This window comes from Sus scrofa, chromosome 6 (genome assembly GCF_000003025.6).
Source record: "Sus scrofa isolate TJ Tabasco breed Duroc chromosome 6, Sscrofa11.1, whole genome shotgun sequence".
NCBI lineage: Eukaryota > Metazoa > Chordata > Mammalia > Artiodactyla > Suidae > Sus > Sus scrofa.
Window position 1 is genome coordinate 51745026 of NC_010448.4, and position 17767 is coordinate 51762792.

At 49.9% G+C, this 17767-nt stretch overlaps 1 protein-coding gene across 5 annotated transcripts in view; it reads right to left on the reverse strand.

The window, feature by feature from the left end:
• Nucleotides 1–12483, reverse strand: part of ERCC2 (ERCC excision repair 2, TFIIH core complex helicase subunit) — a 23191-nt gene extending 10708 nt beyond the window's left edge. For 3 of the 5 annotated variants that reach the window (XR_002344691.1, XM_021094546.1, XM_021094545.1), the window contains exons 1-11: nt 12332–12483; nt 11899–11998; nt 10661–10738; nt 10524–10586; nt 10226–10339; nt 1396–1512; nt 1192–1308; nt 742–865; nt 549–645; nt 297–430; nt 34–202 (exon numbers count right to left, since the gene is read on the reverse strand). Coding sequence is in view for 4 of the 5 variants with exons in the window: in XM_021094546.1 (XP_020950205.1) it covers nt 34–202; nt 297–430; nt 549–645; nt 742–865; nt 1192–1308; nt 1396–1512; nt 10226–10339; nt 10524–10586; nt 10661–10738; nt 11899–11998; nt 12332–12336 (1118 nt within the window). In the remaining variant the exon portion in view is untranslated. Of the gene's footprint in view, nt 1–33; nt 203–296; nt 431–548; nt 646–741; nt 866–1191; nt 1309–1395; nt 1513–5247; nt 5362–10225; nt 10340–10523; nt 10587–10660; nt 10739–11898; nt 12216–12331 lie in introns of those variants that run through there. The other 2 variants (XM_021094548.1, XM_021094547.1) reach the window with 2 other exon arrangements.

Sequence of the window (17767 nt, forward strand, 5' to 3'; positions counted from 1 at the left end):
GCCCCGGGCCCACCCCCACCCTGCTGGACGAACCTGAGGGGCTTGCGCTGGATGCAGACGCGCTGGGCCAGGCCGCTGAGGAAGGCGGGCGGGCTCTCCTGCACCACGTGCTGCACCCGCAGCCGCCACTTGACGTACTCCAGCAGCCGCCGCAGGAAGCCCAGGAAGTGCTCGGCCGTGCGGATGGAGCCCGGCACCGCCTCTGCGGGGACACGGGCTCAGCCGGGTCGGTGGCGGGGAGGGGGGGTGCCAGGGGCCCAGCGGGGCGGGCGCGGGCACAGAGGCGGGGGGCTCACCCTGCAGCACCTCGTCGGGCAGCACGGGGTTGGCCAGGTGGGCGTCGGTCTCCCGGGCGGCGCTGGCCTCCCGCAGCCCCTCCACCAGGCGCCGGTACTCGTCCCGCAGACGCTGCTCGTCAGTCTCCTTGATCCTGCGGGGAGCCGGGGGATGGGAAGGGCTGGGGACACGCCGGGGACGGGGACCGGGGTCCTGGGGTGGGGGGCAGGGCAGGCAGAGAACCGGGCCTGGGAAAGGCCGGCGCCCCGCACCTGAGCACCGTCTTCTGCAGGGTCTCCAGGTTGCCCTGGCACCGATCCAGCATCCGGCGCGTGAGGTTGACACTCATGGAGTCGATGCAGACGTTGTCTGGAAGAGGAAGGAGGGGACGCCGGGCTCAGGCAGGCAGCTGGGGCGGCAGCCCAAGGGGCTGGCATGGCCTCCCAGCCCTGGCTCCCTCCTCACCAATGTTGTGGGCCTCGTCGAAGACGACGACAGCCTTGCGGGCCAGCTCCTTGGACACCAGGTCGGCGATCTTGGGGTCCAGCAGGTAGTGGTAGCTGTAAACCACCACGTTGGCGTGGAGGATCTGGGGGCCGGGAGTGCAGGGTTACCCCGGCCACCAGCGCCCACCTCGTGCTACTGCCCCCCGCCCACAGCACACGGCCCCAGTGCTGCCTGACAGGCCCGCAGAGACGAGGTGCAGAAAGGGGCTCAGGCAGACAGACAGACAGACACAGATGGGCAGGCAGAAGCGAACTGAGGAAAGACAGACACAGGCAAGGCACACACACTCAGAGAGACTGACTGACAAAGGGACAGACCGACAGGGGGACACAGGCAGAGGGACAGGTGGGTGGGAAGGCGTAACCCGCACGCACGCCCCCCCTGCGCAAGCCCTGCCAGCCTCCTCACCGAGTACCGGGCAAGGAAGTACGGGCACCAGCCCTGGCGCCGCCCCAGCGCCTTCAGGTCGTCCAGGTTGTAGATGCCAGCCGGCAGGGGCACCTGGCGCCCATGGACATCAAACTCCTAGGGTGACAGGGCACACAGGAGTCAGGGAGGTTGGCCGTGGTGAGTGGTCCCCGCCTCCCTCCCTCAGCGCTGCCCCGCAGGCACCTCATAGAAGCGGCAGTGAGGCAGGCTGGGGTCCTGCTGGTACTGCGCCCGCACGTAGGAGGCCGTGAGGCTGTGGCATTTTCCATCGACGTCCTTCCCAAAGCGCAGGGGTGTCACCTGAGGGGCCAAGAGGGCATCTTAGCACTGGGACAGGCCAAGGAGCCCAACCACTCCTGGAACCTGGGGCTCAACACCTAATGGCTAAGGCGGGATGGGGCCATCTGGCTGTCCTGTCCCGGGTGACACTGGGGCATCCGTGGAAACTGGAACCTCAACCTGCTTCCCTAGTAAACAGTTAAGACACCTGGAAACTTACTACAGGGAAGCAAGAGTTGGTACAATTGTTAGGCTCTTAAATTATTCTTTTTAAAACAGTAAGTCCAGAATTCCCATTGTGGGTGTTAAGAACCCGACTAGTATCCATGAGGATGTGGGTTCAATCCCTGGCCTCGCTCAGTGGGTTAAGAATCCAGTGTTGCAGTATAGATTGCAGATTCAGCTCGGATCTGGCATTGCTGTGGCTGTGGCACAGGGTAGCGGCTGCAGCTCCAATTCAACCCCTAGCCAGGAATGTATGCCACAGGTGTGGTCCTAAAAAGCAAACAAAAACAGTATGTCTTAGGGAGCTCCCTCGTGGTCTAGTGGTTAGGGTTTGGTGCTTTCACTGCAGCCTGGGTTCAATACCTGGTCTGGGAACTAAGATCCCTCATCAAGCTGCTCCACACAATGATCAAAAAAAAAAAAAAAAAAAAAAAAGTTAAGTCACATATGGTGTCAATTATATCTGAATTTTTTTTTCTTAATTACACCTTGAAGATTCTTTAGCAGGTAAATTACAGATAACTGCTTTATCTTTTTTCTTTTTAGGGCTGTACCCAAGGCACATGGAAGCTCCAAGGCTGGGGTCAAAGTGGAACTGTAGCTGCTGGTCTACACCACAGCCACAGCAACACAGGATCCGAGCTGTACCTTCGAACTACACCACAGCTGATGGCAATGCTGGATCCTTAACCCACTGAGCGGGGCCAGGGATCGAACCCACATCCTCATGGATACTAGTCGGGATTATTACTGTTGCACCACTATGGGAATTTCTGCTTTATCTTTTAAAATGCTAAAACAGCCAGAACCTTAGCAAGGTCCAAGAATCAGAGGAAGCTGCTCTCCCCTGCAAGGCTCTGCTGGTAGCACCGTCACAGCCCAGGGCTGCCTTTCCTCAGAACCAAATCTTTTTCCTCACCAAAGGGAAGGCTCTGAGGCTGGCAACACCTCCCTCTCCTTTTCCCATTTCATCAGGCGCCAAGGAACATTCCTCATTTTTTAACATGCCTTTACACTTTTTAAAAAACAGGTCATGCAAATACATCGTACGAGGTATACAAAGTTAAAAGTGTCATAGAGTTGCTAGCGGGTTATGGATCTGGTGTTGTCACTGCAGTGGCATGGGTTTGACCCCTGGCCTGAGAACTTCTGCATGCCCTGGGTATGGGGAGTGGGGGGGAAAGCATCACATATGTTCCCACAGAAAAGTATTTTAAAACCCTGAAAATTTTAGCTGCGTGTGAAGCAGAGCCCCAAAGGCAGATCTATTTTGAAGAGCTAAATCCAAGCGAAGACTACCAGGCATATGCTTTTAAGTCCTTCCAAAGCAGCAGCCATGGGAGGATCAAAACCCAGATCGAAATACCTGCTCAATCTTTAGCATTATCCAAGGTCACTGTACATCTCGGGAGACGACTAAGATCCTGCCCTGAAGCACAGCTCATGCGGTTCAATATGTATACACGCTGTACGCTATATGCATACATATGATACCAACACAGCAATTAACAGTACTATATTAACATATTAATATAACACTATTGATTATTAACATATATTAACATAGTATTGCTTATGCACTTTTTCCCCCCACGGCATGCAGAAGTTCTTGGGTCAGAGATCAAACCCAATCCACAGCAGGGACCTGAGCTACAGCAGTGACAATGCCAGGTCCTTAACTGCTAGGCCACCTGGGAACTCCTGCTTATACACGTCTTATCACAGGTCCAGAAGATACAATCCACTTCCTTAATCCTCTACTTCTTATTTTCCTAAGGAGGACAGTGTCGACCACCACGTGAGCAGGTTCTGGACACACACATACATCCACTTCCTACATTTAAAGCCATTAATTTCAACTTCGGTTTATTTTTTATTTTTGATTTTACTAATATTGAGAAACTCCACTAAACTGTTATCACTAGTTATGGTGAAACTAAAAAATGTTAGGTTATGTGCTTCCCATCATGAAAGTGTCTTGTTGCCATTTTCAGGGACCTTAAAGACATCCCCGTCTTGAAGGCTCGTGACACGGCTCTCCTATTGCCGGCATTTACTAAATTTCTGCAGAAACACATTCAGGTAAGCAGATTCATTGACCAGCTTAACTTCAGTTTAAAGGAAAGGATCTTGGGGAGTTCTGTAACAAACCAGAGTGGCATCATGAGGACGCGGGGTCAATCCCTGGCCTCGCTCAGTGGGTTAGGGATCTGGCGTTGCCGTGGGCTGTGGTGTAGGTCGCAGCTGCAGTGGATCTAGCATGCTTTAGATATGGCCAGAAAGTAAAATAAAAAGATCTTGAAATTTTGCTCCAGGGTCTGTGGCAGCTTTCCTCTATCCCAATCCTCCTGCCATCAGATCAAAGGCTGACCACAGTTACGCTCCTCAACTCCATGTAGCAACAGCGGGACGGCGCAAAGTGGGCTGTGTGGAAGAGGCGGGGATTCTTTTGCTCCACAGCGTAACCAAGAATAGGGACAACACCCCTCCACGGGTGTAAACAAAGCGCTGGGGCCGCTGCCCTTCAAGAGATCATCCGTCACCTGTATTATCTCCATTAATTCTTATAAATGTTGCATAATACCACTCCACGAGGTTCCACACATAGAGCACTTAAAACAGTGCCTGGCAGGTTCCCATGGTGGCTCAGCGGTTAGTGAACCCGACTAGCCTCCATGAGGACACAGGTTCAATCCCTGGCCTCACTCAGTGGGTTAAGGATCCAATGTTGCTGTGAGCTGTGGTTTAGGTTGCAGATGTGGCTCAGATCCTGCGTTGCTGTGGCTGTGGTGTAGGCCTGCAGCTACAGCTCTGATTAGACCCCTAGCCTGGGAACCTCCATATGCCATGGGTTTGGCCCTGAAAAGACAAAAGACAAAAAAAAAAAAAAAAAAGACTGGAAACTATCAAAAAAGATATTGTACTCCAGAAGACAAAGAGGAGGCCACATCAAGACAGTAGGAGGGGTGATTACACGATATAAGCCACCCCATACCCACCGGGTGGGCAGGCCACCAACGGGAAAGTAACTGTATCACAGAGGCTCACCCACCAGAGTGAGAGTTCTGAGCCCCACGTCAGGTTCCCACACCCAGGGATCTGGCACTGGGAAAAGGAGTCCCCGGAGCATTTGCTGCTGAAGGCCAGCTGGGCTTGTGCGCAGGGGTTCCACGGGACTAGGGGAAACAGACACTCCGTTCTGGAAAGGTGCACCCAGGCTTTCATGTGCCCTGGGTCCCGGGGCAAAGCAGAAGCTCCATAGGAATCTGGGTCAGACCTGCCTGTGGTTCTTGGAGGACCTCCTGGGAAAACGGGGGTGACTGTAGTTGTTGTAGGGGAAGGAGAGCGGAGGCAAAGGTCTCAGGAATAATTGTCAGCATGCGCTCCTCTACGGGTGCCCATTTTGGAAAAATCTGGCCCCACCCATCAGCAAACAGGCTGTCTAAAGACCCGGCCCAGGCACATGCCATCTCTAATCACACCAGAGACAAAGCCCCACCCACCAGAGGGATAAGAATCAGCTCCACCTACCAGGGGGCAGGCACCAGTCTCTCCCATCAAGAAGCCGGCCACAAGCCCCTGTGTACCAACTTCAGCCACAAAGTGGGGGGACATCAAAAGCAGGAGAGGCTACAACCCCATTGCCTGTAAAAAGGAAACCACACAAAAAAGCTCTACAAAATGAAAAGGCAGAGAATTATGACTCGGATAAAGGAACAAGAAAAAAGTCAGAAAAATAGCTAAGCGATCTGCAGATTACCAACCTCCATGAAAAAGACTTTAGACTGATGTTAGAAAAGATGATTCAAGACCTTGAAAATAAACTGGAAGCAAAGATCGATAAATTACAAGAAACAGAAAAGAAATAGAAGACTGAAAGATTAAGAAGAGAATGCAAAATGCAATAGCTAAAATAAATTCACTAGAAGGAACCAATGGCAGGCAGAAGAATGAAGAATGAAGACAGACTGGTGGAAAACACTGACAAAGAACAGAAAAGAGCAAAAAGATTAAAAAGAAATGAAGACAGTCAAAGAGAACTCTGGGACGTTAAACGCACCAACATCCATATTACAGGGGTGCCAGAAGAAGAGAGAGAAAGGGCCAGAGAAAATATTTGAAGAGATAAGAGCCAAAAACTTGCCTAACATGGGAAAGGAATCAATCACTCAAATCCAGGAAGCACAACAAATACCAGGTAAAACGAACCCAAAGAGGGAATTCCCACTGTGGCTCAGCAGTTAAGGAACCTGACTAGTATCAATGAGGACTCAGGTTCAATCTCTGGCACGTACAGTGGGTTAAGAACCTGGCGTTGCCATGAGCTGTGGTGCAGGTCGCAGATGCGGCTCAGATTCCGCATAGCTATCTATGGCTGTGGTTTAGGCTGGCAGCTGTAGCTCCCATTAGACCCCTAGCCTGGGAACCTCCACATGCCGTGAGTGCAGCCCTAAAAACAAAAAAAAAAAAGGAATCCAAATTGGAAAGGAAGAAGTAAAACTGTCACAACTGTCACTGCAGATGACATGATACCATACCTAGAAAATTCTAAAGACACTACCAGAAAACTCTTAGAGCACATCAATGAATTTGGTAAAGTTTCAGGATACAAAATTAATACACAGTAATTGACTACATTATATGCCAACAATAGAAGATCAGAAAGAGAAATTAGGTAAACAATCCCATTTACCACTGCATCAAGAAGAATAAAATACCTAGGAATAAACTTACCTTAAGTCACAAAAGACCTGTACTCTGAAAACTATAAGACACTATAAAGCTCAAAGATGAAAGAAATGAAAGAGGACACAAACATATGAAAAGATATATACCACACTCTTGGATTGGAAGAATCAATAGTGCCAAAATGATTATACTTCCAAAGGCAATCTACAGATTCAATACAATCCCTATCAAACCAATGGCATTTTTCACAGAACTAGAACAAAATATTTTAAAGTTTGAAAGCACAAAAGACCCAGAATAGCCAAAGCCATCCTGAGAAAGAAAAATGAAGCTGGAAGAATCAGGCTCCCTGACTTCAGACTATACTACAAAGCTATAGTCATAAAAACAGTATGGTACTGGCATCAAAAAAAAAAAAAAAAAAAAACCCGCCAGAAATATAGACTGGCAGAACAGGATAGAAACCCAGAATTAAACCCAAATACCTATGGTCAACTAATCTATGACTAACGGGACAAGAAAATACAACGGATAAAAGATAGTCCCTTCAATAAGTGGTGCAGGGAAAACTGAGAGCTAGATGTAAAACAGTGAAATTAGAACACTAACACCATACACAAAAATGAACTCAAAATGGATTAAAGACCTGAATATAAGACCAATTACTATGAAACTCTTAGAGAAAAACAGGCCAAACACTCTCTGACATAAACCACAGAATTACCTTCTCAGATCCACCTCCAAGAGTAATGACAATAAAAACAAAAATAGGAGTTCCTGTCATGGCACAGCGGAAACAAATCTCACTCAGTGGGTTAAGGATCCGGCGCTGCCGTGAGCTGTGGTGTAGGACACAGACACAGCTAGGATCTGGCGTGGCTGTGGCGTAGGCTGGCAGCTACAGCTCCGATTAGACCCCTAGCCTGGGAACCTCCATATGCTGTGGGGGCAGCCCTGAAAAGACAAAAAAAAAAATAAACAAAAATAAACAAATAAGACCTAATTAAACTTAAACGGTTTTACACAGCAAAGGAAACCCTAAACAAAATGAAAAGATAACCCACAGGAGTTCCCGCTGTGGGTCAGCAGTTTAAGAACCCGACTAGCATCCACGAGGATAAACGTTCGATCCCTGGCTTCACTCAGTGGGTTAAGGATCCTGCGTTGCTGTGAGTTGTGGTGTAGGTCACAGACACAGCTAGGATCCCATTACTGTGGCTGTGGTGTAGGCCGGCAGCTACAGCTCTGATTAGACCCCTAGCCTGGGAACCTCCATATGCCATGGGTACAGCCCTAAAAAGACAAAAAAGAAAAGGAAAAACAACCCACAGAATGGGAGAAAACATCTGGAAATGAATTGACTAACAAGGGATTAATCTCCAAAATTTATAAACACCTTCTGCAGCTCAATACCAAAAAAACAAACAACCCCATCAAAAAATGGGCAGAAGATCTAAACAGACAATTCTCCAAAGAAGACATACAGACAGCAGAAAAACACATGAAAAGATGTTCAACATTTATTAGAGAAATGCAAATCAAAACCACTATGAGGTACTACCTTACACGGGGCCAGAATGGCCATCATCAAAATCTACAAACAGGGAATGCCTGTTGTGGCACAGAGGAAACAAATCCAGGATTTGGGTTTGATCCCTGGCCTTGATCACTGGGTCGGGGATCTGGCGTTGCTCTGAGCTGTGATGTAGGTCACAGACGCAGCTCAGATCCCAAGTGCCTGGGGCCGTGGTGTAGGCCGGCAGCTATAGCTCTGATTCGACCCCTAACTGGGAACTTCCATATGCTGCAGGTGTGGCCCTTAAAAGGCAAAAAAAAAAAACCCAAAGTCTACAAACAATAAATGCTGGAGAGGGTGTGGAGAAAAGGGAACCCTCTTACACTGTTGGTGGAAATGTAAATTGGTACAACCACTATGGAAAACAGTATGGAGATTCCTCAAAAAACTGAAAACAAAATTACCATATGATCCAGAAATTCCACTCCTGGGCATCTATCCAGAGAAAACCTCCATATGCCGTGGGAGCGGCCGGAGAATTGGCAAAAAGACCAAAAAAAAAAAAAAAAAAAAAAAAATTTTTTTTTCTTAAATTTATCACCACACACATTTACAATTTTTTTTCTTTCCCACCGTGCTCATAGCATATGGAAGTTCCCAGGCCAGGGATCTCAAACCCTCACTACAGCACTGACCTGAGCCGCTGCAGTAACAACCCCAGATCCTTAACCTGCTGGGCCACAGGAGAATTTCACAATTTTTTTTCTTTTTAAGGCCAATTTGAGGCACATGGAAGTTCCCAGGATAGGGGTCTAATCAGAGCCACAGCCACGCCAGATCTGAGCCACATCTGCAACCTACACCACCGCTCACAGCAACACCAGATCCTTAGCCCACTGAGCCAGGCCAGGGATCGAACCCACATCCTCATGGATCCTAGTCGGGTTCATTAACCACTGAGCCACAAAGGGAACTCCCTTCACAATTTTTTTTCCTTATAATGAGAACTTTTAAGATTTATTCTCTTAAAACTTTCAAATATATGATAGAGTATTATGAGCTATGGTCACCATGCTGTACAGCTGCCCTCAGTATCTGCGGGGGGCTTGGGGGGGGGACTAGTTCCAAGTCCGCCCCACGGATACCAAACCCGCAGATGCTCAAGTCCCTTATATTAAATGGCACAGTAGCCACGACCTATGTCACAGCAACATCAGATCCGAGCTGTGTCTGCGACCTACACCACAGCTCACAGCAACGCCGGATCTTTAACCCGCTGAGAGAGGCCAGGGATCGAACCAGCAACCTCATGGTTCCTAGTCAGATTCGTTTCCACCGCACCATGATAGGAGCTCCCCTATCCGCAGGTTTTGGATCCACACATAACAGGGCCAAGTGTACATTACATCCCCACGACCTATTTCTTTTATAACTAGTCTACTTTTTTGACCCCTTCACCCATTTTGCCCAGCCCCCACCCCTTGCCCAAACTTATCAACAACTGTATGAAGCAGGTAGTTAATTTTTTTGGCCGTGCCCATAGTATGTGGAAGTTCCTGGGCCAGGGATCGAACCCGAGCCACAGTTGTGACCTGCACCACAGGTAATGACACTGAATCTTAACCTGCTGTGCCACCAGGCAACTCCAGGTAGTTAATTACCCTCATTTTACAGAATGGAAGACTGAAATCCAGAGAGCAGAAATCACCTATGCAAGAGTACACAGCCGAGTTCCCACTGTGGCACAGCAGGTTAAGGATCAGGCATGGCCTCAGCTGCGGCTCGGATTCAGTCTCCGGCTGGGAAACTTCCAAAAGTGTGGCCAAAAACGAAAAAAACAAAATAAGTACATGACCAGCCCGTTTCAGAGCCAGGCAAGCAGGGCTGCCGGAGTCCGGAGCTGGGAAGAGGGGTGCTTACCAAAACGCGGTGTCAGCACTTGAGTGAGAGGAGGACTCTGCGTCCCCAGAACATCCCCCGAGAGGCCTAGTCTGGGGATCCAGGGCTCCTGGTTGGACCAAGAGTTTCCTCAACCCAGGGAGTTCCCACTGTGGCTCAACGGAAACGAATCTGACTAGCATCCATGAGGACGAAGGCTTGACCCCGGCCTCACTCAGTGCGTTAAGGGTCCGGCATTGATGTGAGCTGTGGCGTAGGCCAGCAGCTGTAGCTCTGATTCGACCCCATAGCCTGGGAATCTCCGTATGCTGCGGGTGTGGCCCTAAAAAAAAAAAAAAAGGAAAGAAAAAAGAAAAAGTTTCCTCAACCCTAAGGCTTAGGGCAAGGGGCAGGACAGGCACTCACCTCGGGGTGAATACACAGGTTCTTCCGGGAGCTCAGAGCCAGCCCCAGGAATGGCAGCTTCTCGCCCTCCTGTTTCTCATAGAAGCTGAGTAACTTTCGAAGCTCTTCAATCACCTGTTCCAGTTGATGAGGGAGCAGGACTTGGCCTGATTGAAAGCACAAGCCCCAGCCCCTGCCCAGCCAGGCCCCCACCCCTTACCCGGCTTTCCAAACGCCCCTGAAGCTCTGGTGGCAACTGCCAGGGGAACCCAAGGGCTCCGACCGAGTCGGGGAGCAGTGGGCTTGGCTCCAGGCTCACCTTCTCAATCTCGGGCACAGTCCTCGAGCAGTAGATGAGTTTAGTCACCTCCAGCGGATACGCCTGCCGACGACAATGGGCTCAGCCTCTTCCCCCTCCAGCCTCTTCCCCCTCCACGCGCCCAGTGGGTCACTCACCCGCTGGTATGCCATGATCAGGGCCAACAGGGACACGGTCTTCCCGGTGCCTGAGGGCATCTCCAGGACTCCGTGACCCTGGTGTTGAGGAAGAACAAGGCTCTCAGAACTTCAGAGACACAAACTCTGGGGAGTGCCCCCCCCCAATCCTGGAAGAGCATGTCAACACATCAGTTAAAAGTCTGGGCCCCAGGGCAGTGGATTTGAACCCCACTTCTGTTGAGTGGACTTAGGCAAATGCCTTCACCTGGCTGGGCCTCAGTATCCTCATCTCTAAAATGGGTCTCTTCTTCATAGCACAACTAGGAGGACGAGTAAGAAACTAGGTTTAAACATTCCGCATAGTACCCAACAGGTAGTGAATCCTTTTTAATGTAGCAAGCCCCTCCCCAGCACTTACTCTGGGTCTGGCACCACTACCAAGGGTCCTACATCAGTTTCTCAACAGCGAATCTATTGACATTTGGGGGCTGGATAATACTTGATTGTGAGTTCTCTGGGTGGTCTAGGGGTTAGGACTCAGTGTTTTCACTGCTGAGGCCCGGGTTAAAAAATTGTAAAAACAAACAAACAAACACCTGGGAGTTCCCTGGAGGTCTAGTGATTAAGGATTCGGCATTGTCACTGCTGTGGCTCAGGTTTGATCCCTGGCCCAGGAATTTCCACATGCCCTGGGCATGCCCCCCCTCCAAAAAACCCCAACTTGATTGTGGGGGGTTGTCCTGTGCACCTTACAATGTTTAGCAGCATCTGTGGCCTCTAGATGCCAGCCACACCCCCTCCCCACTAGTATGACAGCCAGGAATGTCTCTTGATATCGGTGAATGGGGGGGAAGGTAGAGGGGTGTCAAAACGTTCCTTAATTGAGAACAGCTGCTTTAGGTAGTGAATTAACCCCTAGAGCCTTCATATTAACCTCTAAGGTAGGTATTATTACTAGGCTCGTTTTACAGAGGTGAAAACTGTTCACAGGGAGGTTAAGTGAGTTACCCAAGGGCACACAGCTGTGGGTCCAGGATTCCAACCCAAGGAGCTGGTTCCAAACTCTTTATGTTCCTAAGCCAGCCGCTGAGCAACGCAGCCTCTGATAAATGTTAGCTGCTGCTGTTATTAACCCGTATTATTTTAGATAAGACGAAGTTTGGCCGTACTGGCCTCCCACGGACCTCAGATTTCCAAACTCTAGACGTCCTGCAATCTCAGTCTTAGACGCACGTGAGGCAGCCCCAGCCACCCACCTTGGCATCCAGCGTGCGTTTAAGCTCCAGCATGTAGGAGAACTGCTCCGGGTAGATGTAGTCGTACGGGAAATAGACCAGCAGCCCGTCCACGTTGAGCCTGGAGGCAGGGGCTGCCGGGTCAGTCGCCCGTCCCCTCAGCCCCTCTCCAGCACCCACACTCCGCTGTCGTCAGGCCGAGAGGGGTTACCAGCCCGAAACTGGCCCGCTGGTCTCCCCAGATATCCCCGAGTTGCCCAGGAGCCTCTGGGTACCTTTGGCATCTCATCGCTGACTATCCCCGTTACCGCCCCGTGGGTCCCCACGGCTATCCCCACCCCACCCCTTCAGCCTCCCCTCGCCCCGCTGGGACCCCAGGGGCGCCCACGGGTCCTGGCATCGTCCAGACTCCCGCGCCCGCTTCGCAAGCCGCGAGCCCCCGAACCCCTCTCACTTCATGGCGCCGGCCGCTACTCGCAGAAGCGTCGGCCCGCCTCCCTCATGAATATCTAGTAAAGGCAGGGTCCGCAGGGCGTCCTCGAGGCTCTGCTCCACCTTCGTCAAGACACCATTGGCTGATTCCTCCCGTCACTCCACTGGGGGGCCGTCAATCGGATAATGCGCGTGCGCACGGCAAGGCAGGGGCGGGGGGGCGGTACCACAGGCATTGCTGAGGATCGCCGAGGACCAAGAACAAAACATGGAAGGAAGAGAACCGAGAGAATCGATCCTACTTACTGGGATTCTGGCTTCCTGCATATGTCTGAATTATGAGCAGTGAATACACACTTGATTTCATTCTATTATAGTCTAGCTTTTAAGATGCCCCCTCCACTTGAACAAAGTAATCAGGACTAGAATGGGGGGCCCTAGAGAGGGTTCCTGACCCTGCCTGGGGGATCAGAGAGGGCTTCCTGAGGGAGGGGTCGGGTGAGGAGTAAGTGAGGCAGGGTAAGGTGGCCCAGACTTCGCTGCAGGCGCAGAGGACACCGCTGAAGGCAAGTGGAAGCAGAGGACAGCAAGATGGGGCTGGAATGCGGCTTGGGGAGCACAAACCTCCGAAATGGAAGCCATCCCATGCTTTACACCCAGCCATTTGACATCTCACATGGTCGTTATTCCCAGTCTGTTCTCCTGTACGTGGTAGTGCAAGGAGCACCTGCGTGGCATCTTTTTTATGTTGTTGTTGCTTTTTAGGGCCGCACGTGGGGCACATGGAGGTTCCCAGACTAGGGGGTCTAATTGGAGCTACAGCTGCTGGCCTACACCACAGCCATAGCAACTCCAGATCCAAGCCTCCCGCGTCTGTGACCTACACCACAGCTCACAGGCAACACCAGATCCTTAGCCACTGAGCGAGGCCGGGGATCAAACCCAAAACCTCATGGTCCCTAGTTGGATTTGTTTCTGCTGCACCACGAGAGGAACTCCAGTGTGGCATCTCTTAAGGCTCAGGGTCATGTCTCACTAAATACTTCAACCACTGCCTAACTTGTGAAAGTATATTCTCATTTGACTGTGATAAATGCCATGTGTGGGTATGTGTCATTATCCCCACTTTTTTTTTTTTTTTTTCCCCAGGACCTCACCCACAGTATATTGAAGTTTCCAGACTAGGGGTCAAATCAGAGTTACATCTGCTGGCCACAGCCGCAGCAACACCAGATCCGAACTGTGTCTGCAACCTACACCACAGCTCTTGGAAACGGCAGATCCTTACCCCAATGAGAGAGGCCAGGGACTGAACCCACATCCTCATGGATCCTAGTCAGGTTCGTTAACCGCTGAGCCACGAAGGGAACTCCTTCATTATCCCCACTTGCCCAAGGCTTTACAGCTAGGCCAGGTGCCGCTACCCATGCCACCCCCATCCCAGCCCTGCCCGCTCTGGGTTGTCACAGCCCGGGGATGGTTCTGTCTCCCCCACTGGACTGTGAGCTCCAGGAGTATAGGGCTGACACTGTTTGGGTCACTGCTTTGTGCCCTTTGCCACCAAGTACGGGGCCTGCACAGACCAGGGGTTCAGTAAATATATGCTCAGGTCCCTCACAGTCTGCCCTGGAAAACTGTACTGTGAGATTTTATATGAGGGGCTTCAGTATTCATAGATTTTGGTATCCCTGGAGGAGCCATTCCTCCCGCTTATACCAAGAGATGCAACCTATGCCACAGCTGTAGCAACACAGCATCTTTAACCCACTGTGCCAGGACAAGGATCAAACTAACACCACCACAGAGACAAGCCAGATCACTAACCCACTATCCACAGCAGGAACTCCAAGGGATGACTGTATTTTCTTTCTTCCTTTTTTTTTTTTTCCACTTCTTTCTTTGCTTTTTAGGGCCACACCTGAGGCATATGGAAGTTCCCAGGCTAGAGGTCCAATCAGAGCTATAGCTGCCGGCCTACACCACAACCACAGCAATGCCAGATCTGAGCCACATCTGCAACCTACAACACAGCTCGCGGCAACACCAGATCCTTAACGCATTGAGCGAGGCCAGGGATGGAACCTGCATCTTCATGGATACTAGTTACCACTAAGCCACAATGGGAACTCCAGATGACTGTATTTTCAATCCACTGTTGGTTGAGCAGAACCCACGGGTAGGGAGCGCCAAGTGTAAAACATTTCTTAGAATACATCTCTACATCCAGCTCCTGGTCAAGGGGAGGCTTTACTCAAGGACGTGACTGCCAGATGGCAGGGGTGATTGAGAGCCTTCTTGTAGTCATAGTTCTCTGTGTCTGGAAGGCTCTTGCCTCAGCCCCCGACTCTTTCTCTTCCCCAGAACCCTCCTTCAGTTTTACCTGAATCTGTCTCCAGAATCATAATTCTTTTTTTTTTTTCTTTTCTGCTTTTTTAGGGCCGAAGCCAGCGGCATATGGAGGCTCCCAGGCTGGGGGTCTAATAAGAGCTACAGCCGCCAGCCTATGCCATAGCCACAGCCACACGAGATCCAAGCCGTGTCTACAACCTATACCACGGCTCACGGCAATGCCAGATCCTTAACCCACTGAGCGAGACCAAGGATCGAACCTGCAACTTCATGGTTACTACTTGGATTCATTTCTGCTACACCACAACGGGAACTCCTAGAATCACAATTGTCTTATTGCAGCCTTCTGTGTTTTGTTCTGTGTTAATTTTTGGTTGACACATGTAAGGGAACATTAAGAGGTTCCAGGGATCAGGGCCTGGAGACCTTTGGGGACCATTATTCAGCCTACCCAGGATGCATTGCAATTTAAATAGGGTAGCCAGAAGTTCCCCTTGTGGCTCAGCGGTAATGAACCCAACTAGTATCCATGAGGACGTGGGTTCCATCCCTGGCCTTGCTCAGTGGGTTAAGGATCTGCTGTTGCCAGGAGCTGTGGTGTAAGTCGCAGACGCAGCTCAGATCTCACGTTGCTGTGGCCAAGAGCTGCAGCTCTGATTTGACCCCTAGCCTGGGAACTTCCATATGCCGCGGGTGCGGCCCTAAAAAGACAAAAAAAATGTATAGGGTAGTCAGGGAAGGCCTTGCTGACAATAGCCACAAGGTTGTTGTGTGGTGAGAATCCCAGTTGACTCTGATATGCGCCAGGGAATATCTGTCCTAAAGAAATCAAGTTATTTAGGGTAAGAGTCCCACAAATAGATAGGCTGTCATGAGTTATTTTAGGATAAGGGTCTGACTAAGTATCCCGCATTTTTGGCAGATGTTCTAGATGCCTATGTTAGGACAATAGGTGGTCAAAAGGTCAGATTCCATCCAGGCTGAGAGGTGCCTAAATCACACTTCCTCAGTGGCCTCCCAGCTCCATTTGAGAGCACTCTTCTAGCAATACTGACTCCATTTTTATTTTGATCCCACAGATGGCAAAAAGGGAATTTGCAGATATGACCTTGAGCTATCGAGGTGTGTCGGAAATGTAATCACGTGTCCTCCTAAGAGGGAGATGGTGCAGCAGGACAGAAACAGAGGCGATGTGACACTGAGGCAAGATGCCAGGCTGCAGGCTTTGAAGATGAAGAGGGCAGAGCCAAAGAATGCAAGGAATGCAGTTCTAGAAGCTGGAAAAGGAAATGAAATTGATTCTCCCCTACAGCCTCTGGAGGGAGCGCACCCCTGCCAATACCTTGATTGCGGGCCAGCCTGGTAAAACTAACTTCAGACTTCTGATCGTCTGAATGGTAAGAAAATAAATGTGTGTTGTTTCAAGCCATCAAATTTGGGGTCATTTGTGACAGTAGCCACAGGAAAAGAATACACTTCCAATCGGGCACCTATACTCACCTCGCCTACTCTAGCTTTTTCCATAGCAGTGATCAGCATTTAATAGAATATGGGTTTTTTTTGCTTTTTTTTTTTTTTTTTAATCATCTGTCTCTTCCACTAGAATGTCAGCTCTACAAAAGCAGGAGCATTTTATCCCCAGTTATTAAGGACAATTTCAAATGGGCACAAAAGTTGAGAGAAGAGTCTAAGAGTCTAACGAAGCCCCACATACAGGGAGCTTTATCAGTTTTCAACTCCGAGCTGATCTTGCTTCGTCTATACCCCAACCACTACCCCGCCCGCCGGATGATTATTTTGAAGCAAATCCCAGACATCATACCATTTCACCCCTGAGTATTTCAGAATGTAGCTCTAGGAGTTTCCGTTGTGGCTCAGTGGTTAATGAACCCAACTAGCATCCATGAGGACTCGGGTTCAATCCCTGGCCTTGCTCAGTGGGTTAAGGATCTGGCTTTGCTGTGAGCTGTGTTGTAGGACACAGAGGCAGTTCAGATCCTGTGTTGCTGTGGCTCTGGCGTAGGCCAGTGGCTCCAATTGAACCCCTAGCCTGGGAACCTCCATATACCACTGATGCTGCCCTAAAAGACAAAAAGACACACACACACACACAAAAGTGTAGCTCTAAAAGTAAAGACTCTTGGGAGTTCCCTTGTGGTGCAACAGGTTAAGGATCCAACATTGTCACTGCTGTGTGGGTTCAGTCCCTGGCCTGGGAACTTCCACATGCCACAGGTTCAGGGAAAAAAAGAGAAAAGAAAAAGCTCTTTGTAAGAACATAATCATAGTGTCATTACCCTACCTCAAAAAAAGGAGTAATAATTGCTTACTATCATTCAAGGTGCAGTGTTTGCATTTGAAGGCAAGGACTTTTTTTTGGGGGGGGCTGCACCCACAGCATGTGGAAGTTCCCAGGCTAGAGGTGGAATCAGAGCTGTAGCTGCCAGCCTACACCACAGCTCACAGCAACGCCAGATCCCTGACCCACCGAGCAAGGCCAGGGATCAAACCTGAATCCTCATGGATGCTAGTTGGCTTTGTTTCCACTGCAGCACAACAGGAACGTGGGATCCCGAGTTGCTGTGACTGTGGTGTGGGCTGGCAGCTGCAGCTCTAATTCCACCCCTAGCCTGGGAACCTCCATATGCCACAGGTGTGGCCCTAAAAAGCAAAAAAAAAAAAAAAAAAAAAAAAAAGGAAAGAAAAGAAAACTGAAAGTTCAAGCCAGAAGATTCAAAATCCAAATGAAAATTCCAGGAAAGGAGAGCAAGAAAACAAAGTGGAAGAAATCAGCACATAAATATACAAGGGAGTTTCCCAGAACCAAAGGGCATGAAGGTCCAGACCGAAGGGACCAGACGTCTGGTCAGAATGATGAATGAGTAAAATAACCTGACACAACAGATTATAGAAGGAGATGGCCTCAAACTTCAGATGATGGGATTATCACATATACACTATAACATCACAAATCTAAAGACGCTTAAAGACATAAAGGAATCCAAAACATGAAAAAAGATCAAGATAATACCAAAAAGGAGTTCCCTGGTGTATCAGCAGGTTAAGGATCTCGTGTCATCACTGCTGTGGCTCTGGTTACTTCTGTGGA